General features: G+C 45.0%; 1 protein-coding gene across 6 annotated transcripts in view; it reads left to right on the forward strand.

Moving 5' to 3' along the window:
- Nucleotides 1–19,148, forward strand: part of CEP192 (centrosomal protein 192) — a 402,896-nt gene that overhangs the window by 175,372 nt on the left and 208,376 nt on the right. For all 6 annotated transcript variants that reach the window (XM_033934141.1, XM_033934142.1, XM_033934138.1 and 3 more), the window contains one exon: nt 8,425–9,277. In XM_033934141.1, coding sequence (XP_033790032.1) covers nt 8,425–9,277 — 853 coding nt within the window. The remainder of the gene's footprint in view (nt 1–8,424; nt 9,278–19,148) is intronic.

A 19,148-nucleotide genomic window follows, 5' to 3' on the forward strand; every position in this document is an offset into this window, starting at 1 on the left:
ACATTGAGAGAAATAGGTTTCCTTATTTCAAATGAAATTATTATTAATTTAACTTATCTTTGCAGTTTTAAGAAGAGTTAATTTGAGAGATGAGTCTTTAATAATCTAATATATATATGTCATCTCATTTGAATGAAATTAAAATATATGAGATGTAGTATAATTTTTTATTTCTTGTTTAAGGATATGTAATAATCGCTGATTAATGAATGATATATGCACTCAATTCTTTTTTGGCTTATTATATTGATATAATTATTTGCAATGTTTAAGCTTGTGGGGTACATATCAGTACTTACTATCAAATGTGCGTTTTCAAGTTCTCAGTGATGAATAAGGGGGGTGGGATAGGGAGAGTTGGGGTTACAGGTATAAGGTTTTGTATAAAAAATTAGAATTTTGGAAAATGATGCATATTCAGGAACTGTGGAATAATTTGATTTACTTATTTTTGTTAGATTATTCTTATAAAAAAGGTTATGAGTAACTTTAAAATTTTTTCTTTAAATGTTCATGGATTCAACCATCAGGTTAAAATGAATAAAATATTAGCATTCTTAAAAAAGCAGAATGCGGATATTTATTACATCCAAGAGACTCACTTGTCTATATTAGAATCAAAAAAATTGGAAAAGAATTGGGTGAAACATTGTTTTTTTGCTCCTGCTGATGGGAAAAAAGCAAGGGTAGCTATTTTTATTAATAAGAAATGTACTGCTAATTTTAAAATGGTAGGTTCAGATCCAAAGGGAAGATGGGTCCATGTAGAGATGAGAATGGGAAATAATACCCTGGCTTTGTTTAATTTGTATGCCCCTAATTCGAATCAAAACGAATTCTTTAAGATAGTACAGAGATTGTTACTCCCACTGGCTGCTTCCAAATTGGTTGTGGCTGGAGATTTTAACACTGTTATGGATCCATTATTAGATAAAAAACATTGTAGAGATATAAAATCATTAGGGTTAGACAATTTGGTACATTCATGTGATTTAAAAGATATATGACGTATTCTTCATTTTAATGATCGGGAATTTTCCTTTTGTTCACAAGTTCATAAGTCTTTTTCTAGAATTGATTATATTTTTGTTTCAACTCATTTAGTTCAACAAGTGTTAAAAGCTTCTATAGACCCAATTATTATATCTGATCATGGGGGTGTATGGATTGAGCTTCAAATAGATCAGCAAGAGTATAGTAGACCTATTTCGAGATTTGATAACACATTGCTTGTTGATACAAAATTTTTAGATGAATTAAAATTAAAAATTAATGAATATTTTCAAGATAATTTATTAGACGAAATTTCAATGGAAAATATTTGGGATGCTTTTAAGGTTACTTTAAGAGGTAATATTATTTCTTACTCTGCTTATATTAGGAAACAAATTAAGAATCAATATTCTAAGTTAGAAAGAGAAATTAAAGTTTTGGAAGCTAAATTGATAAATAAATGGGAACATGACACTTTACAAGATTTATTAAAAGCAAAAGGTAATTATAATGAATTAGCATCAAAATTGATAAGGAAGGACCTTTTTTATCAACAAACTTTGTATTATGGAAATTCGAATAAGGCGGGTAGGTTATTGGCTAATTACCTTAAAGAAAAGAAGAACAAAAGTTATTGCAATTAAAGATGAGAAAGGTGAGATGTATTCTCAAATTGAGAGCATTTTAAGTAAATTTTTAAAGTTTTATAAAGAACTATACTCTTCTGAATCTTATGAGGGTAAAGAGAAGGATGGTATAGATTTTTAAATTTAATTATTGGTCCGAAAGTTCCGGATCATATAAAAAGGAGTTTAGATGAGCCTATATCATTAAAAGAATTAGAAACGGCGTTGAAATCTCTTTGGATCCGCTCCAGGTGGGGATGGATTTACAGTGGAATTTTACAAATCATTTCAAGTTTCTCTATTACCTCAATTATTAAATTTATTTAAATCCCAATTGTCTAAGGGATGTATTAACAGGTACTATGGCGGAATCAGTAACAATTGTTTTGCCAAAGCCAAATAGAGATCCTACTTTGGTTGCAAATTACAGGCCCATTTCATTAATAAATGTGGATGGTAAACTTTTGGCCAAGATTTTGGCTTTACAATTAGCTAAGGCTCTCCCTTTTATCATTGATATGCATCAAACTGGTTTCGTGGCAAAAAGACACTCCTCTGATAATACTAGATTGGCTTTTCATATGTTAAATTTATCTAAAGAAATTGCAGATCCGTTTTTTTTCCATTTCTTTAGATGCGGAAAAAGCGTTTGACAGAGTTGAATGGTCTTTTATGTATCAAGCACTTGGTTGGTTTGGTATTGGTCCGGGATTTATTCAAATGATTCAAGCTTTGTATAGCTCCCCTTCTGCAAGATTGTACATTAATAATAGTTTCTCTGATCGGTTTACTTTGCGGAGGGGGGTTAGACAGGGTTGTCCGTTATCTCCTTTGCTTTTTGATATTGTATTAGAACCCTTGTTATTGGCCATTCAACAAGCAAAGGGGATACAGGGTATTCCCTTTTCTGATAGAGAATATAAAGTTTCAGCATATGCGGATGACATATTGCTGTATTTGAGGAATCCTGAATCTAACATTCCATGTTTATTGGAGTTGATTGATACATTTGGAAAATTTTCAGGATATAAAATCAATTGGAATAAGTCTGAGATTCTTCCTCTTAATGTACATTGTACTAAAGGTTTATTTGATGCATTTTCATTTACCTGGAAAGAAGAGGGATTCAAATATTTAGGTATAATGATAAAAAAGACGCTGGAAGACACTTTGAAAGAGAATGAAAAACTTTTATTAAAAAAAATAACAGAAGTATGTGAGCATTGGAATCCGTTACATCTTTCATGGTGGGGGAGAGTGCAAACAATTAAAATGATGATTCTGCCTGTAGTTTGTTACCAAATGAGTATGATACCAATATTTTTTCAGGGGTCATTTTATAAAAAACTTAATGGTATTCTTATGAAATTTATTTGACTGGATAAAAGACCTAGGATTGCTCTAGTATCTCTACAAAAGCCAATTGAGGAGGGAGGGGTTAAATTTCCAAATTTTTATAGGTACCATCAAGCCTATATTTTAAGCCAGGGTATGTATTGGATCCTCCCAGAACTCTCTGATAATGCTCCAGATTGGTTATATTTGGAGTGGCGTCTAATGTTTCCTTTACATTTAGTTCATGTTGTTAATAAAAATGCCTAGAAGATATAAACAGAACAGAATTTTGATTGATACATGGAAAACTTTGAGATACATTAGTAATCTAACATCTATTCCAATAAGCAAATCAACAAATCAATCTTTATGGATAAATTTCAAGATTCGAATTGGCGGAGCTCAAATCTTATGGAAACACTGGATTATAGCAGGCATAAGAACTTTAAATGATGTTGTTTTAAATGGTAAACTGCTTGACTTTTCACAGTTGCAAATTAGATTTGGTCTTGATAAATCACAAAGTTTTAAATGGTTGCAGCTGAAGCAGGCGGGGTTCCCTGAATGGAAAACTCTTAATACTCAATATAGTTTGGAGTTCCTATGTTTCTAGACTGATTTCATGGGACACCTAGCCGCACAGTGGTATAAATTATTATCTGGATTTTTAAATAAAAAGCCAAAAACTGGTCTGAGAGACATTTGGAGCATTGAGATTAAGCATAATATTTCTGCTTCTCAATGGCCACGAATTTGGTCTTGGAGAATGAGATGTACAATGTCAGCATCTATGAGACAAACTTGGTTCTTTTTATTACATAGAGCTTTTTGGACCCCAGTTCGTTTACAAAAGTTGGATAGCTCTAAATCTAATAGATGCTGGCACTGTAATCTAGAAGTGGGGACATTGGATCATCTAATTTTTTATTGCCCCTGCATTAGGAATTTTTGGAATTCAATTTGGTCTTAAATAAATTGCTTATTGGAAGATCATGTGGAAATATCATATGATACTGTTCTGTTCGGTATGTCTATGAGGAAAAAAAGTCAATTATCAGCACATAACAATAAGCTTTTGATGATAATGACGGGTGTTGCTATGCAACATATTACTAATAACTGGAAAAATTATAGTAATCTCAATTATACGTTTTGGTGGAGTTCCCTGTGTCATATTTACAAGATGGAAAGAGCAATTGAAATACAGAAAGGAAGTTATAAAATTTTTTTAAAGATATGGAGACCGATGGTTGATTTTTGTAGTGAATAGGCATCATTTTTCTTTGATAATATACATAGGGGGGTGGGGGATTGGAAGATAAGATGTAGCAAAATTGAAATTTTGAAGGAATATGATAGTTTTAGGTTGTAACAATTTTTATTGACATGAAAGAAAGACACGCAGAAGGGAATACAGCAACAACAAATGCCAGCACAGAAAAAAGATGCACAGGCTGCATAAACAAAGACAACCATACACAATCATGTCAAATATACCTGCCCATAGAAATACTCAACCACCTCAAAATCCCGCCTCCCCCAACCCACCCCCTCCCAGCACCCCCCCCCCCCCTGCCGCCCTAAGGAAGTGGAACGCTAGGCAGAGAAAAAAAAAAAGAAAGCACAAACCTAATTCCCCCCCAGGGTCTGGACTCTGATGACCCTAGGACAGCAAAACAAGCTAAGCATCCCCCTCCTCAAAACAGAACCCCTCCAATCCCCCCCCCCCCGCAAGACCCCCCCTACCTGGTCCACAGAGCAGAGAGATGTCAAGATCCAGAACTAGCCAGGAGAAAGCCACTTCAAGCCAGGGTGTTCAGAAGAAGGCCACGTCCCCTAGGAGACAAAGAACAGAGATATGGATCCCATATCAACAAGAAGCTCCGACGACGCTTAAAGGAACCCCCCACCTCATGGGCCTCCTGAAGAACCAACTCATGAAGAAGAGCTCTCCAATGCCAAAAAGACGGAGGAGTCGAGGAGGTCCACTGCCGCATAATACAACGGTGAGCCAGGAGACACACCTTACGACACAGCCAACGAGCTTCCGGAGGCAAAGATCGAAAAGCACCCGGTAAATCCAGTACCATCTGCTCAACCGTGCCCGCTACAGACGTCTCCAAAAGAGAGCTCAAATAGGAGACTACCTCAGCCCAAAAAGCCTGAATACACCAACAAGTCCACAAAGCATGCGCAAACGTGTTCGGATCCCGACCACATTTGAGACACAGGGGAGAGGCAACACCACCAAATTTGAATAGTTGAGCTTGGGTAATATACCCTCTATACAAAATACGAGCATAACATTCCTGCAACACGGCTCCTTGGACTAAACGCGGCAAGCCCGCCAGACTCCGGGAGACCTCCCAAGAGGCGAGGTCCATGATAGTTTTAATAATTGTATAGAAAGATGGGAAGGGGAGGGTTTTTAATTAATTTACATATTAAGAATATAATGTATGATATTCAAGTGTTATATTATAGTATTTCATGTTGTTCTTTTTGTGCACTTGATGTAAGTTTTAAAAAGAATAAAGAAATTAAAAAAAAAAAAAATTTATTTAACAACCCTTCTAGCATATTTCAAGGGTACTTAGCTTTTAATTGTGGTCTTCTTTTGAGGGAAATAGGAGCCAACATGTTTCACCCACAGGTTTTTTCAAGGCTTATCATCCAAGGAATTCTGCTAACCTTGTATGTAAGCAACCTCAGCAGAATTCTTCAGCCTCACGAATGGACTCTCAGCTCAACAGCTCTCCAGTTCATCTTTACACAAAGGGGCACTCCTCAAGTGGACTTGTTTGCAGCTCCCCATAACTACAAGTTGCCCCAGTTCTGCTCCAGACTTTACTCGCCTCACCATCTGGAAGCAGATGCCTTTCTCCTGGATTTGACGCAAACGTTTCTGTATGTGTTTCTTCCCACTCCTCATCTTGAAAACTCTTTTCAAACTCATGTAGAAGTTAGCCACCATGATACTCTTAGCTCATCGGTGGCCCAGACAGCTCAGCACCAGGGAGCCCATTCCTCTTCCAATCTTTCCTTCTCTGCTTACACAGAATCAAGGAACTTTTCTTCATCCCAACCTGCAATCGTTACACCTGACAGCTTGGTAACTCTCGAGCTGAACTCAGCTGAATTACATCTTTCTCAGCCTGTCAGCAGTATTGTTGATGCTTCCAGGAAACCAGCCACTCAACAGTGTTATCAACAAAAGTGGACTTGGATTTCTTCCTGGTGTCTTCTGCATCATCATCATGATCCTACTTCCTTGTCAGTTAATTTTGTGTTAAATTATTTACTTCACCTTTCTGACTCTGGACTCAAATCAACCTCTATTAGAGTCCATCTCAGTGCTATTACAGCTTTCCACATTCCAGTTGAGGGAAAACATCTTACTGCTCATCCTTTGGTCTCCAGATTCATGAAAGGACTTTTTAATGTTAAACCACCTCTCAAACCTCCTCCTGTAGTCTGGGACCTTAATTTGGTTGTTTCCAGCTTGATGAAGCCACCATTTGAACCAATGGCCACAGCTCATCTCAAGTTTCTTGCCTGGAAAGTTGTTTTTCTTATCTCGCTCACTTCTGCCAGAAGGGTCAGTGAGTTACAAGCATTGGTGGCAGATCCACCCTTCACAGTTTTTCACCATGATAAAATGGTTCTTCTCATGCATCCAAAGTTTCTACAGAAAGTGGTCACGAAGTTTCATCTCAAACAGTCGATTGTGCTTCCAGTTTTTTTCCCTAGGCCTCATTCCCATGCAGGAGAAATGGCGCTTTTCACACTGGACTGTAAACGTGCTATGGCCTACTATATTAACAGGACAAAGCCTCATGGAACTTCTCCCCACTGTTCATCTCATTTGATCCTAACAAATTGGGGCATCCTGTTTCCAAGAGAACGATTTGTAACTTGTTTGCAGCCTGTATCTCGTTCTGTTATGCTCAGACTGGACTGCAACTGGAGAGTCATGTCACAGCTTGCAAGGTCTGAGCTATGGCAGCTTCTTTAGCTTTCCTTAGATCTACTACTATTGAGGAAATCTGTAAAGCTACCACCTGGCCCTCAGTTCATACCTTCATTTTACATTACTGTCTGGAAATTTTTTCCAGACGGGATGGGTACTTCAGGTAATCTGTTTTACAAAATTTATTTTTCTAAAGGCCAAATTTCCCACCATCCCTTTCTAGTTAGCTTGGAGGTCACCCATGTTTAAGAATATGCTGCCTGCTTGTCCTGGGATAAAGCACAGTTACTTTTAAACTGTAACAGGTGTTATACAGGGACAGCAGGCAGATATTCTCACAACCCACCCACTTCCCCTGGTTGGCTTCTTAGCTGGCTTATCTTAACTGAGGGACCGCGCACCTATGTTGGGCGGGGAAAGGCACTCGCGCATGCGTGGTACGGGCTGATCGCAAACTTTCTCAACTCTTGAAGTTGTGATCCACTTTTCAAATGTCCATACCGGGTCTCCGTTGGTGACGACACCCGTGTGTGAGAATGTCTGCCTGCTGTCCCTGGATAACACTTGTTATGGTAAGTAACTATTTTTTATGTACATTGTAATTTAACTATGTGCAAAAAATTACAGACCATCCAGAAAGTTGCTGCTAGGTTTATATCTCAGATTATATTGGCTTCCTTTCGAAGTAAGGGGTATTTTTAAATTATATACATTGTTCATTTTATTCTTCCATGGAGGAACACCAGACTATATGATATATTTAGCAGAACTACCATCTGAGATCAAGATTCCTAATCCTAGAGATATTGAATTTTAAAACAATACACACTATATCTTTTCCATATTTGGTGGCAAAATGGTGGAACTCTCGTCTAATAGAATTAAGAACTATTCCCTGTTATAAGAGTTTCTGTAAAGGTCTGAATACCTATTTGCCTGTAAGATATCTCATATCTCATTCACTCTAACATATGAGCAGATCTTCTAAGTGTTTTGATTTTTATTGTCCTGGTGATGGCCAGCTTCTTATTAACTTGGAAATCATATTGAACTTCTATTGGGGTATATTATTGATTTATAAATATTAATATAATGTAAATCATATTAATGACTATGCATTATTTAACTTTACATTGGAGGCCCGATCTACAGTATCCAATAACATTATAAATAGCCTAAAGATTTGACTGGCTTTTGGGATTAACAGGACACGATTAGGAAGTTCTGCTATATTTTTCTGCATGCTCTTTTCCATTAGTGAACCAAATGCATTAGTATGTTTTTGTTGAATCTTGCTTATAAAGCACACAAACCAATTCTCTTAAAATAACTGATTTTGCATTTGCATTGAGATAAAAGGGCTCCTTGTTAAATGTGGTCACTTGCATAAATAGTATTATTTTTGAAAATGTAGTAATAAATATTGTGTAATGTACTCTTAACATGAAAATTAAAGTTTCCTGCTTTTCTAACTATTTTAAATATATATATATTTTTTAGGGTAATAAAACAATTGAATTGAGTACAACCATAGTTCGAGCCAGCCCAACTCCATCAGAAGATCACACTTCAGTACACTCTGGAGAAACAAATCTTGTATGGCAAACTTCACAGGATAACAGTTCAAGAAAATTGAGTCAAAGGGCAAGTGAGTCTAGAAGCCCCACAGAAAATGATGGATGTTTTCTTCAGAAATTAAATGAAGAGCTTTCTTCGAACCAGCCTGACTCCACATTTAAAGAGAAAATGGACACAGTTAACTGCATTTTACCAAGCAAATCTAGTTTTTCCCACCAGGCTTCGTCAGAGAATGTAGATGCTCAGCTGCCATGGCAGGAAGTCATAGACAAAGATCCAAATTCAGGATTATCACCTTTAAATATGTTGTCTTCAAACAGTGGATTGGATATATGTGCACCTTTAACAGAGCACATTCCTGTTGATCATTATATTCCTATTCCCAGTTTCAAATCCTTTAATGCTATATCTGACTTGCAAACAGTATCTTCAGTTCCCACGTTGCTCACTGGCTGCTCACTTTCAGCAACACCATTTGCACAACAGTATTTAGCAACTATACCTTCAGGCGGAACTGTGACTTTGCCTCAGTATCAAATTAGTAACTCTGGAGGTTATTCCCTTCCTCCAGGGCTTCCTAGTTCGGTACAAGGGAGACATATTCAAAACTCTGTTACAGTTGGAATTCCTGTAGGCTCAAGTGTTCAGTCTGGATTACTGGGTCCTTCAGCTGTTCGTAATACACATTCTTACTCTGGAAATCAAAATGTGTTGCCTACAGAAAAGTCGTATACTGGACTTCGGCATTGGGGAACAAGAATGACATCTGGTTTTGGTAAGCTTAAATTTGTAAATAGGAATGCTCCCTTCTATTGAATATAACAAATCCAGAGAAAAACTGAGTTATTGAAATTACACATGTGGATTGTAAGTAGTGTAAAATCTCATTCATACTGTCAGGTTCTATAGTGGTAGTACATTTCACATTAAAATGCATGAAGTAAACACCACTTAAATATATTTGATCAAACATTTATGCTCACAAGCTTGTGTACACTTTGCTCTCTTGATCCTTACATTTGTCATTGTGCATTGAGATTAGTACACATACAATTTTGTTTTTTTTGTTGTCCTCTAGCCTGAATTGCCTGTTGTTGACACTGCTTTGATATATCAACTGATGATTAGTTTAATACTTTAGAACTACAAACTGGTCAGTTTTTCAGGTTATCCCTAATGTGTATGAAAGAGAGCAATTTGCATATTTTTTCAAATGTTTACAGCTCTTAATCCATGCATATGCATTAAGAATATCCTGAAAACTTGATCAATTTGTGACAGTCGAGGACTGAAGTCGTGCACATCTGCTCTATATACCATCCCAGGCCTATTAATATATACCCAGCATAGTTCTTTGAACAACGGAGAAAAATACTAGACAGTACCTATCTATAACAGCACATGTTAATTTATACTTATTCATTCTTCCTGTCCGAATTGTTGCTAATGCTCCAGTTAAATACAGTTTCACAGGAATTGTATACAGTGGTTATCCCAGGACAAGCAGGCATGATATTCTCACATGTGGGTGACGTCATCTACGGAGCCCCAGCGCGGACAGCTTTTCAAGCAAACTTGCTAGAAGTTTCAAGTTTGCACACTGCACCACGCATGTGCATGCCTTCTCGCCCACTAGAGGGCGCATCCCACCTCGTGGTCCTCAGTTCAATTTTTTCCGCGGAGCCAGAAAGCCCTGTGGATTTGAGCTCCAGTTTTGCATTGCCTTTCTGCTGCCGCGTTCCGTTTTTTTGATCGATTCGTGGTGTTGCTTTCTTCTTTGTGTTTTTCTTTCGTTTTAATTAAAAAAAAATATATATTTTTCTTTTCGTTGGGCTCCGGGGGCTCCCGGCAGCCGTTGCCGCGGGACGTCGGTCGTTCCCGGCCTCCTTTTCCGTTGATGTCCCGTCCTGTTACGGGATTTAAGAAGTGCAGCCGGTGTGAGAGGTTACTTTCCATCACTGACCCTCACCGGTGGTGCATTGTTTGTCTCGGGCCGGATCATCCGACAGCTTCGTGTGATCGCTGTGCTACTTTTCAGGCCAGAGCCCTCCGCCGCCGACAGGCCAGAATGGCGGAATTGTTCGCCGTGGACGCGCCGGCTAAGGCCTCGACGTCGGCCTCGGCCCCGGCCTTGACCTCGGCCTCGGCGCCCTCGGGGGCCTCGGCTTCGCCTCGGCCCTCGACTTCGAAGGCGTCCTCGGGAATACCGGCTTCGGGTAAGTCCTCTGTTCCATCCCCGTCAGCAAAGAAGCCATCCTCTGCTCCGGCTAAGGCGAGTGGGTCGACCCCGGCCCCGCCTCGGACCCCGGCATCCCACACCCCGAGGGAATACTCGAGACCGAGGTCGCCCTCCAGGGAGTGTGCTCCGGATCCGGATCTCCCGACCTTCGTTGGGATTCCGGCCTTTCAGGACCTCCTCCGAGCTCTTATTTCATCGGAGCTGTCGGGGGCCCTGGAAGTGTTGCAGCGAGCTTCGGTTCCGGTGGCCTCGACCTCGGAGGCCCCGGCCTCGGCGCCCTCGACCTCGGGGGCCCCGGCCTCGGCGGCCTCGGTCTCGGGTACGGTGGCCCCTTTAACCTCGGCCCCGGCTGTGCCCTCGACCTCGGGGGGGCCGCCTGAGCGGAGTGTGCGGCCCAAGGATAAGTTGCGCAGAGTGCGCCGTATTTCCTCCTCTTCCTCCTTGAGGTCTTCCCGGGACGCCTCGACCTCGGACGGGGCGCCGCTCGAGGAAGCCGAAGCGCCCGCGGGGCTCGCCTCGGAGGCGCGATCGTTCCTCGCCGCTCGGGGGCGAGGCGCTGCAGGTATCGGAGTTGCGCCTCGACAACCCGAGGCTCCTCCGATCGCCTCATGGGAAGTCTTCCCGTGCCGCCTCGCCGAGGAAGTGGGAGAGTGCCCCCCGGACCCCGGGGTCCTCACCCAAGGGTTCTTCGAGGCGGAGAAATTCTCCTTCCCCCTCGAGGGCCTTGGAAAGAGAATCCTGGGGCTCGGGGTCGGCCAGGGATCCTCATTATTCCCATGAGGCCTCTCCCCTCTCCTCGGTGGGGAGGTCGAGAACCCCGTCCCCTCCAGCCAGGCCGTCCTCATTTTCCACTTTTGTTCAGGACATGGCCCGAGCCCTGGGGTTGGATCTTATGGTCGGTTCTCAATATTCTAAAGAATTTTTGGAGGAGCAAGACCTTCCCACTCCTCCTAGGGAGGTGCCTAGGCTCCCCCTCAACAGAGTCCTCCTGCAGACCTGGTTGAAGAATTTGTCGAACCCTCTTACAGTCACGTCGGTACCTTCTAAAATGGAAGCGAAGTATAGGACTGTGCCCCCTAAAGGGTTTGAAAAGGCGCAGCTCTCCCACCAGTCTCTTCTGGTGGAGTCTGCCCTTAAGAAATCACAGCCCTCACGGGTTTCTGCGGCGGTTCCACCCGGCAGGGAGGGGCGGACCCTGGACAAGTTTGGCCGTCGCCTCTATTCAAATTCCCTGATGGCCACCAGGGTTCTAAATTATGCCTTCACCTTTTCCTCCTATTTGCGTGGCATGGTGAAGGACCTTCCTCAATATCGAGACTCCTTACCGGACTCCAAAAGAGCAGGATTTGATAAGTTTATGTCCAACCTGTCTCAATTGCGGTTGTACCTCTTTCATGCGGTGTACGATGCATTTGAGCTGGTTTCGAGGGTGTCGGCCTTCGCAGTGGCCATGCGCCGTCTGGCCTGGCTTCGCACCCTCGATATGGACCCAAACCTGCAGGAACGTCTTGCAGACTTGCCTTGTGTGGGGTCCGAGTTATTTGATGAGTCCTTAGATGCGGCGACCAAGCGGTTGTCGGAGCAGGAGCGCTCGTTAGCATCCCTGGTCCGCCCCAAACCTAGGCCCCCGCCGCAGAAACCTTTCCGTCCTCCGCCGCGCCGATACCCTCAGAAGTCGACTCCGGCTTTTTCGAGGCCGCCTCCGAGACGTCCGTCTCAGCGAGGCAGAGGGGGACAATCCCAAGCTCCGGCGCAGGGTCCTTCTAAACCCGCGCCTTCCTTTTGACGGGCTGAGCGGACGGGGCGGGTTCCCCTCCGCGAAATCTCAGGAACCCCTTCCCATCGGGGGGCGTCTCCGGTTCTTCTACATGGCATGGACCGAGATAACATCAGACGCTTGGGTGCTCCGGACCGTCTCCGAGGGCTACTCGCTCAACTTTGTGTCCACACCACCGGATCATCCCCCAAGGGTTGCCTCTTGCAATCAAGCGCAACTTCCGATCCTTCTGGCCGAGGCCAGGGCTCTGTTGGAGCTTCGGGCGGTCGAACCGGTCCCCGAAGACCAGCGGGGTACGGGGTTTTACTCCCGTTACTTTTTGGTCCCAAAAAAGACCGGGGACCTACGCTCCATACTGGACCTCAGGAAGCTCAACAAATTCCTGGTCCGGGAGAAGTTTCGAATGCTGTCTCTCCCGGTTTTATATCCTCTCTTGGAGGGAGGGGACTGGATGTGCTCCCTCGACTTGAAGGAAGCATACACCCATGTTCCGGTGCATCCCGCCTTCCGAAGATTTTTACGATTCCAGGTGGGAGACCTGCACCTTCAGTACAGGGTCCTGCCCTTCGGCCTGGCCTCGTCCCCTCGAGTCTTCACGAAGTGCATGGTGGTGGTCGCGGCAGCCCTGAGGTCTCGTGGGCTTCATGTATTCCCTTACCTGGACGATTGGCTCATCAAAGCCCCGACCAGGGAGGGGGTTATCTCGGCGACCCGACAGTCTATCGCCTCCCTGCAGAGCCTCGGGTTCGAGATAAACTTTCCAAAATCACAGTTATACCCGGCCCAGTCTCTTCAATTTATAGGCGCAGTGCTGGACACTGTGCGCCTGCGCTCGTATCTCCCGCCCCCGCGGTTGGAAGCCTTGGTGCGGATGGGCAGTCAGGTCTCTCAACTGTCGGTGGTGTCGGCCCAGCGCATGATGATGCTGCTCGGCCACATGGCGTCGACGGTCCACGTCACTCCGTTCGCCAGGCTGCACCTGAGGATTCCTCAGTGGACCCTAGCTTCCCAGTGGCGTCAGGAGTGCGATCCGGTGTCTCGTCTCATTGCGGTGACTCCGCTTTTGCGGAAATCGCTGCGTTGGTGGACCGACTCTTCCAATCTGTCCAGGGGTTTACTGTTTCTCACCCCTCCTTTTCGCAAGGTTCTGACCACAGACTCCTCGGAGTACGCGTGGGGAGCCCACATCGACGGTCTTCGAACGCAGGGCCTGTGGTCTGCCGAGGACCGTCGGTGTCACATCAACGTGCTAGAACTTCGTGCCATCTTTCTGGCGGTTCGAGCGTTCGTCCACATACTGCAAAATCAGGTAGTCCTCGTCCGCACGGACAACCAAGTGGCGATGTACTATGTGAACAAGCAGGGTGGAACGGGTTCTTGGCCCCTCTGCTCGGAGGCTCTTCGCCTTTGGGAGTGGGCGGTCTCCCGGAACATCTTCCTTCGGGCGGTCTACATCCAGGGAGAACAGAACTGTCTGGCAGACAAACTCAGTCGACTTCTGCAGCCGCACGAGTGGACTCTACACTCCGGAGTCCTACGCGAGGTTTTCGATCGCTGGGGAACGCCGCAGGTGGATCTGTTTGCCTCTCCGGAGACCCGCAAACTGCCCCTGTATTGTTCTCGGATGTACTCCCGGGACCGTCTGGAGGCAGATGCCTTCCTTCTCGATTGGGAAGGGAGGTTCCTGTATGCGTTCCCTCCCTTTCCTCTGATCATGCGAACGTTAGTACATCTCAAATCGTCCGCTGCCACGATGATTCTCATTGCGCCTCGGTGGCCGCGTCAGCACTGGTTCTCCCTGCTGCTTCAGCTCAGTACCAGGGAGCCTCTACTTCTGCCTGTGTTTCCTTCTCTGCTGTCTCAGAGTCAAGGATCCATGTTGCATCCCAATCTGCAGTCATTACACCTGACAGCTTGGTTTCTTGCTCCTTAACTTCGCCCGATCTGTCTCAGTCTGTGAGGGAGGTGTTGGAAGCCTCCCGCAAGATTTCGACTAGGCTTTGTTATTCGCAGAAATGGACCAGGTTTTCCACCTGGTGTTCGTCTTTTCACCTGGATCCGGTTTCGGTTCCGGTGTCCTCGGTTTTGGAATATTTATGTCACCTGTCGCACTCTGGTCTGAAAACCACTTCTGTGCGTGTTCATCTTAGTGCTATTTCTGCTTTCCATCAACATCTGGATGGGCGTCCTCTGTCGATCCATCCTTTGGTGACACGCTTCATGAAAGGGTAATCAGGGTTTGTCCCCCTCTTAAGCCTCCTTCAGTCGTGTGGGATTTGAATGTGGTTTTAGCTCAACTGATGAAACCTCCTTTTGAGCCACTCAACAAGTCTCTTTTGAAATTTCTAACTTGGAAGGTGATTTTTCTGATTGCCCTCACATCCGCTAGGCGGATTGGGGAGTTGCAAGCTTTGGTTGCGGACCCTCCTTTCACTGTCTTCCATCATGACAAGGTGGTTCTCCGCACCCATCCTAAATTTTTACCTAAGGTTGTTTCTGATTTCCACCTCAATCAGTCCATTGTCCTTCCTGTGTTCTTTCCTAAGCCCCACTCCCATCCTGGCGAGACGGCGCTTCACACGCTTGACTGTAAGAGGGCGTTGGCATATTACCTTCAACGCACCAGGTCTCATAGGAAGGTTCCTCAATTGTTTTTGTCCTTCGATCCTAATCGATTAGGGCATCCTGTTTCCAAGCGCACTCTGTCTAACTGGTTAGCTGCTTGTATTTCTTTTTGCTATGCTCAGGCTGGACTTCCGCCCCCGGGCCGAGTCACGGGGCATAAGGTCCGAGTGATGGCAGCTTCGGTTGCTTTCCTCCGATCCACTCCTATGGAGGACATCTGTAAAGCTGCCACCTGGTCTTCGGTTCATACGTTCACCTCCCACTACTGTCTGGACACTTTGTCCAGAAGCGACGGCCGGTTTGGCCAGTCGGTGTTACGTAACCTGTTTTCCTGAATTGCCATCCTCCCACCTGCCCTTTTTTGGTTGGCTTGGAGGTCACCCACATGTGAGAATATCATGCCTGCTTGTCCTGGGATAAAGCACAGTTACTTACCGTAACAGGTGTTATCCAGAGACAGCAGGCATATATTCTCACAACCCGCCCGCCTCCCCGGGGATGGCTTCTTTGCTAGTTATGGAACTGAGGACCACGAGGTGGGATGCGCCCTCTAGTGGGCGAGAAGGCATGCACATGCGTGGTGCAGTGTGCAAACTTGAAACTTCTAGCAAGTTTGCTTGAAAAGCTGTCCGCGCTGGGGCTCCATAGATGACGTCACCCACATGTGAGAATATATGCCTGCTGTCCCTGGATAACACCTGTTACGGTAAGTAACTGTGCTTTCTCAACTGACAGAGCATCCGAGAAATATGTTACAGGGCTGGCATAGACATGGAGCAATGCTTTTTGTTTTTAAATGTTTGCACCAAGTGTGTGTGTCTCATTTCTTGCAACCCCTCCCTCTAGCCTGGTCTATCAAACCTGAAATCTTTGTCAGAAGCACAATAACATGCTGACTGGGCCAATCCAAAGCCTTTCCTCTGCTGCATCATGCCCCTCTGACATAACTTCCTGTTAATACTTGTATAGGACAGTGTTCTTCAACCACCGGTCCTTGGACCAGTGCCGGTCCACAGAAATTTCCTGCCGGTCCACAGGGCTAGCGTGTGCATCAGGCCCAAAACAGTGTTCTTCAACCGCCGGTCTACGGTGCGATCGATGCGGCGTTATCTTCGAGCCAGCTCCCTCTTCCTAACTGATTCAGTGCACAAAGCCACGGGCTGTGGCTCCTATGGGCATCCTGTGTCTGAATCGGAAGCCTTCTCTCTGACGTTGCAATATCGGAGGGAAGGCTTTCAGATGAGGCAAGGTGCAATTAGTACTATTATGGGGGCGGGGTCTGGCGCACGACTTGGCCCAGTGTTCTTCAATCTCCGGTCCACGGACCGATGCCGGTCCACAGAATAATTTTTTTATTTCTGCCGGTCCCTAGGTGTAAAAAGGTTGAAAAACACTGGTATAGGACATAGCAGAGAAAAGGCTCTGAGTTATTGTTATTGCTGCCAAAGAATTTGAGGTTTGATGAACTGGGGTTGTTTGGGGGGGGGGGGGGGAGACACACACCAGAGTACAGATGAGATAACTAGGGAGCGAGGGGGAGGTGTTAGACCATAGAGAGTGAGTATATGAGAGATGTTGGACTGCAGGGTATTGGGGGGGGAGGGTGAATGAGGCTACATGGATCTAGATGCCATGCTCTTTCCTGGGTTGCGTATTAGCATTCTTTCACTTTTAGTGTGTGGTTTTGCCACCTATACAGCCCAGAAAAAGTGTAATTGGGGCTTGTGTAGTTGCATCTTCTGCTGCCAGACTGGGCTTCCTGCAGTTGCTGCCCTGCTGTGAACATTGAAATTGTACTTTTTGGGGGAGAGGGGAGAGGCTAAAGAAGTGGGTGGTAGATGGCTGAGTTCCCATAGGAGCAATCCCTCTCTGAGAAAGTGAGCCATGTAGGGGTTGGTGGAGTTACTCCTGCTGAGTCAGAGGGGTAGGGCTCAGGCAGGGAGGTGATTAAATAGATGAGGTAGTACAGATGAGGGAGGCCCCAAGAGAGTGAAACTGAGGCTATAGGAGTGAGGGAAGTACCAGGGAATAAAAGTAGCCAGAACTTAGTAGTTTCCTTGAGGTGAGAAACTGTTTAATTCTCAGCCTCCAGAAGTTGATCTTACTGTATATGTACAGAAGACTGATAAGGTATGAGAGGAGCTTGCAGAATATTAGTTGCAACAATGTTTGGGCCTGATGGGCCTGACTAGGAGCCAGCCTTATGAAGAATATTGACTGGGATTTTATTATGAGCGAGAGAGGTTTTACTATTGCTGGATTAAAACCTATGAAATAACAGGTTTGTACATGCTGCAAACATGCTTGCAAACACAATTTCTATTGCAATAGGTGTGTCATTCTGGATGGATGGGTAATATCCCTATACTTGTGAGCCATGCAAAAGAAATCAACTCCTGCATTTGAATTCCCCCCCCCTTCTTTACTAGAGGGCTCTGCTGCCCCCTTCAGTTTTTCTTCTACGCACGAACTGGTAGGAGACTATCTCCTCTGTTCTGTATATAAATTTATTTTTACAGTCTTTTTGCATAGTTTTTGACAGCTTTTGGTGCTTAGAGCTCACCACTTTGAGGGTCAAGCTCTACCTGTGTGGAGGAGAAGCAGATTGAAGTCAGAAGCTGGTAGGCCAATCACTAATGTTGTACCTGTTAGCCAGCCTGCGGAAACTTTTGTGGAGCTTGGGGTCCAGTCCTCTACTAGCTTTGCTCACCTACTGGGTTGCAGGGACTTGAGTGCAGGTTGTAAGGCATTTGTAGAGGGCTCAGTGGGGTTCCACAGGGTGCCGACTGCATTTCACCTCCCCCTTTTATGTGCACGGATCCTTGGGGATTAGAAGCTTTCAAATTCCGGTCTGACTGGCTGCCTAAAGATTGAGTTGGAAGAGTGGTCCATTTGAGACAATAATTTCTTCTCCCATATCCAGCTACTCTAAGAGCTGAGGCAGACTGCAGCACATACACAGCACAGTAAAACTGTTACAGCCTATGAAGAATCACCTCTTCCATTCAAGGGACAAATGATTCCCCCTTTTTACCAAACCGCGAAAGCTGTATACTGTTCTGACGCTGATTGGCACTAAAATCCACTTTTGTGGTTTTGTAAAAAGGAGGGGGGATGTTTGGAAAGGGATTGTACAATCTGATGACCAACATGACAGATCATCAGCCAAAATCTCTACCTGACAGCAGACCACGAACCTCTAGAGCAGTGTATCTCAAACTGTGTGCACACTGCAGCTCACTGGGGAGGAGGAGAGACACTGGCGCCAGCTGACTGCCTATAGGACATGCCTCTCATGGCGAAAGGCACGACCTGTAGGCAATCAGTGGGCGCCAGAAGCTATTCTTTTCTCTGGCCCTGTTCCCTTCTGGCACCCCCCCACTGGCATCTCAGGGCTCGCCTGGAGGGCCTTCACACACATGCGGACATTGACATGATGATGCCACGCATGCGTGTAATGTCATCACGGCGATATCCGTGCACGTCCGGGTTCCTCGAGCCACGGCCACTACCTTTAGTGTGCCACGGGACACTGCTCTATAGGCTCCAGGCAGTCTAATTTTTATGGCTCTAGGCACTTTCAGAAGTACTCAGGAGGAGCCTCTTCTCAGTGATCCTTTTAGAGAGCCAGAGATTCTCAGATCCCAGGTGGAGCCAAACCTCTATTCTCATTCCGCTACAACATCAAATAAAGCACAATGACGTCAGGTCCAGACCAGTTCCACTGAAGATAGGGGGATGGCTATTAAGAGTATTCAGAGACCTGGGCACAGATCTCATCAGACCATTGTGTACTGGAGTTTGTTCAGATTGGTTGCAAGCTGAAATTCGACTGAGCCTTTTCCCTACCTGCCCTCCCGCAGCACAGTCGACCGGAAGTCTTCCCGATGTGAGCGCTGATGTCGGAGGGAGGGCTTAAGCAAAGTCCTCCCTCCCTCTGACATCAGCGCTGACATCGGGAAGACTTCCGGTCGACTGTGCTGCGGGAGGGCAGATAGGGAAAAG

The sequence above is a fragment of the Geotrypetes seraphini genome, chromosome 2 (assembly GCF_902459505.1).
Source record: "Geotrypetes seraphini chromosome 2, aGeoSer1.1, whole genome shotgun sequence".
NCBI classification, from domain to species: domain Eukaryota; kingdom Metazoa; phylum Chordata; class Amphibia; order Gymnophiona; family Dermophiidae; genus Geotrypetes; species Geotrypetes seraphini.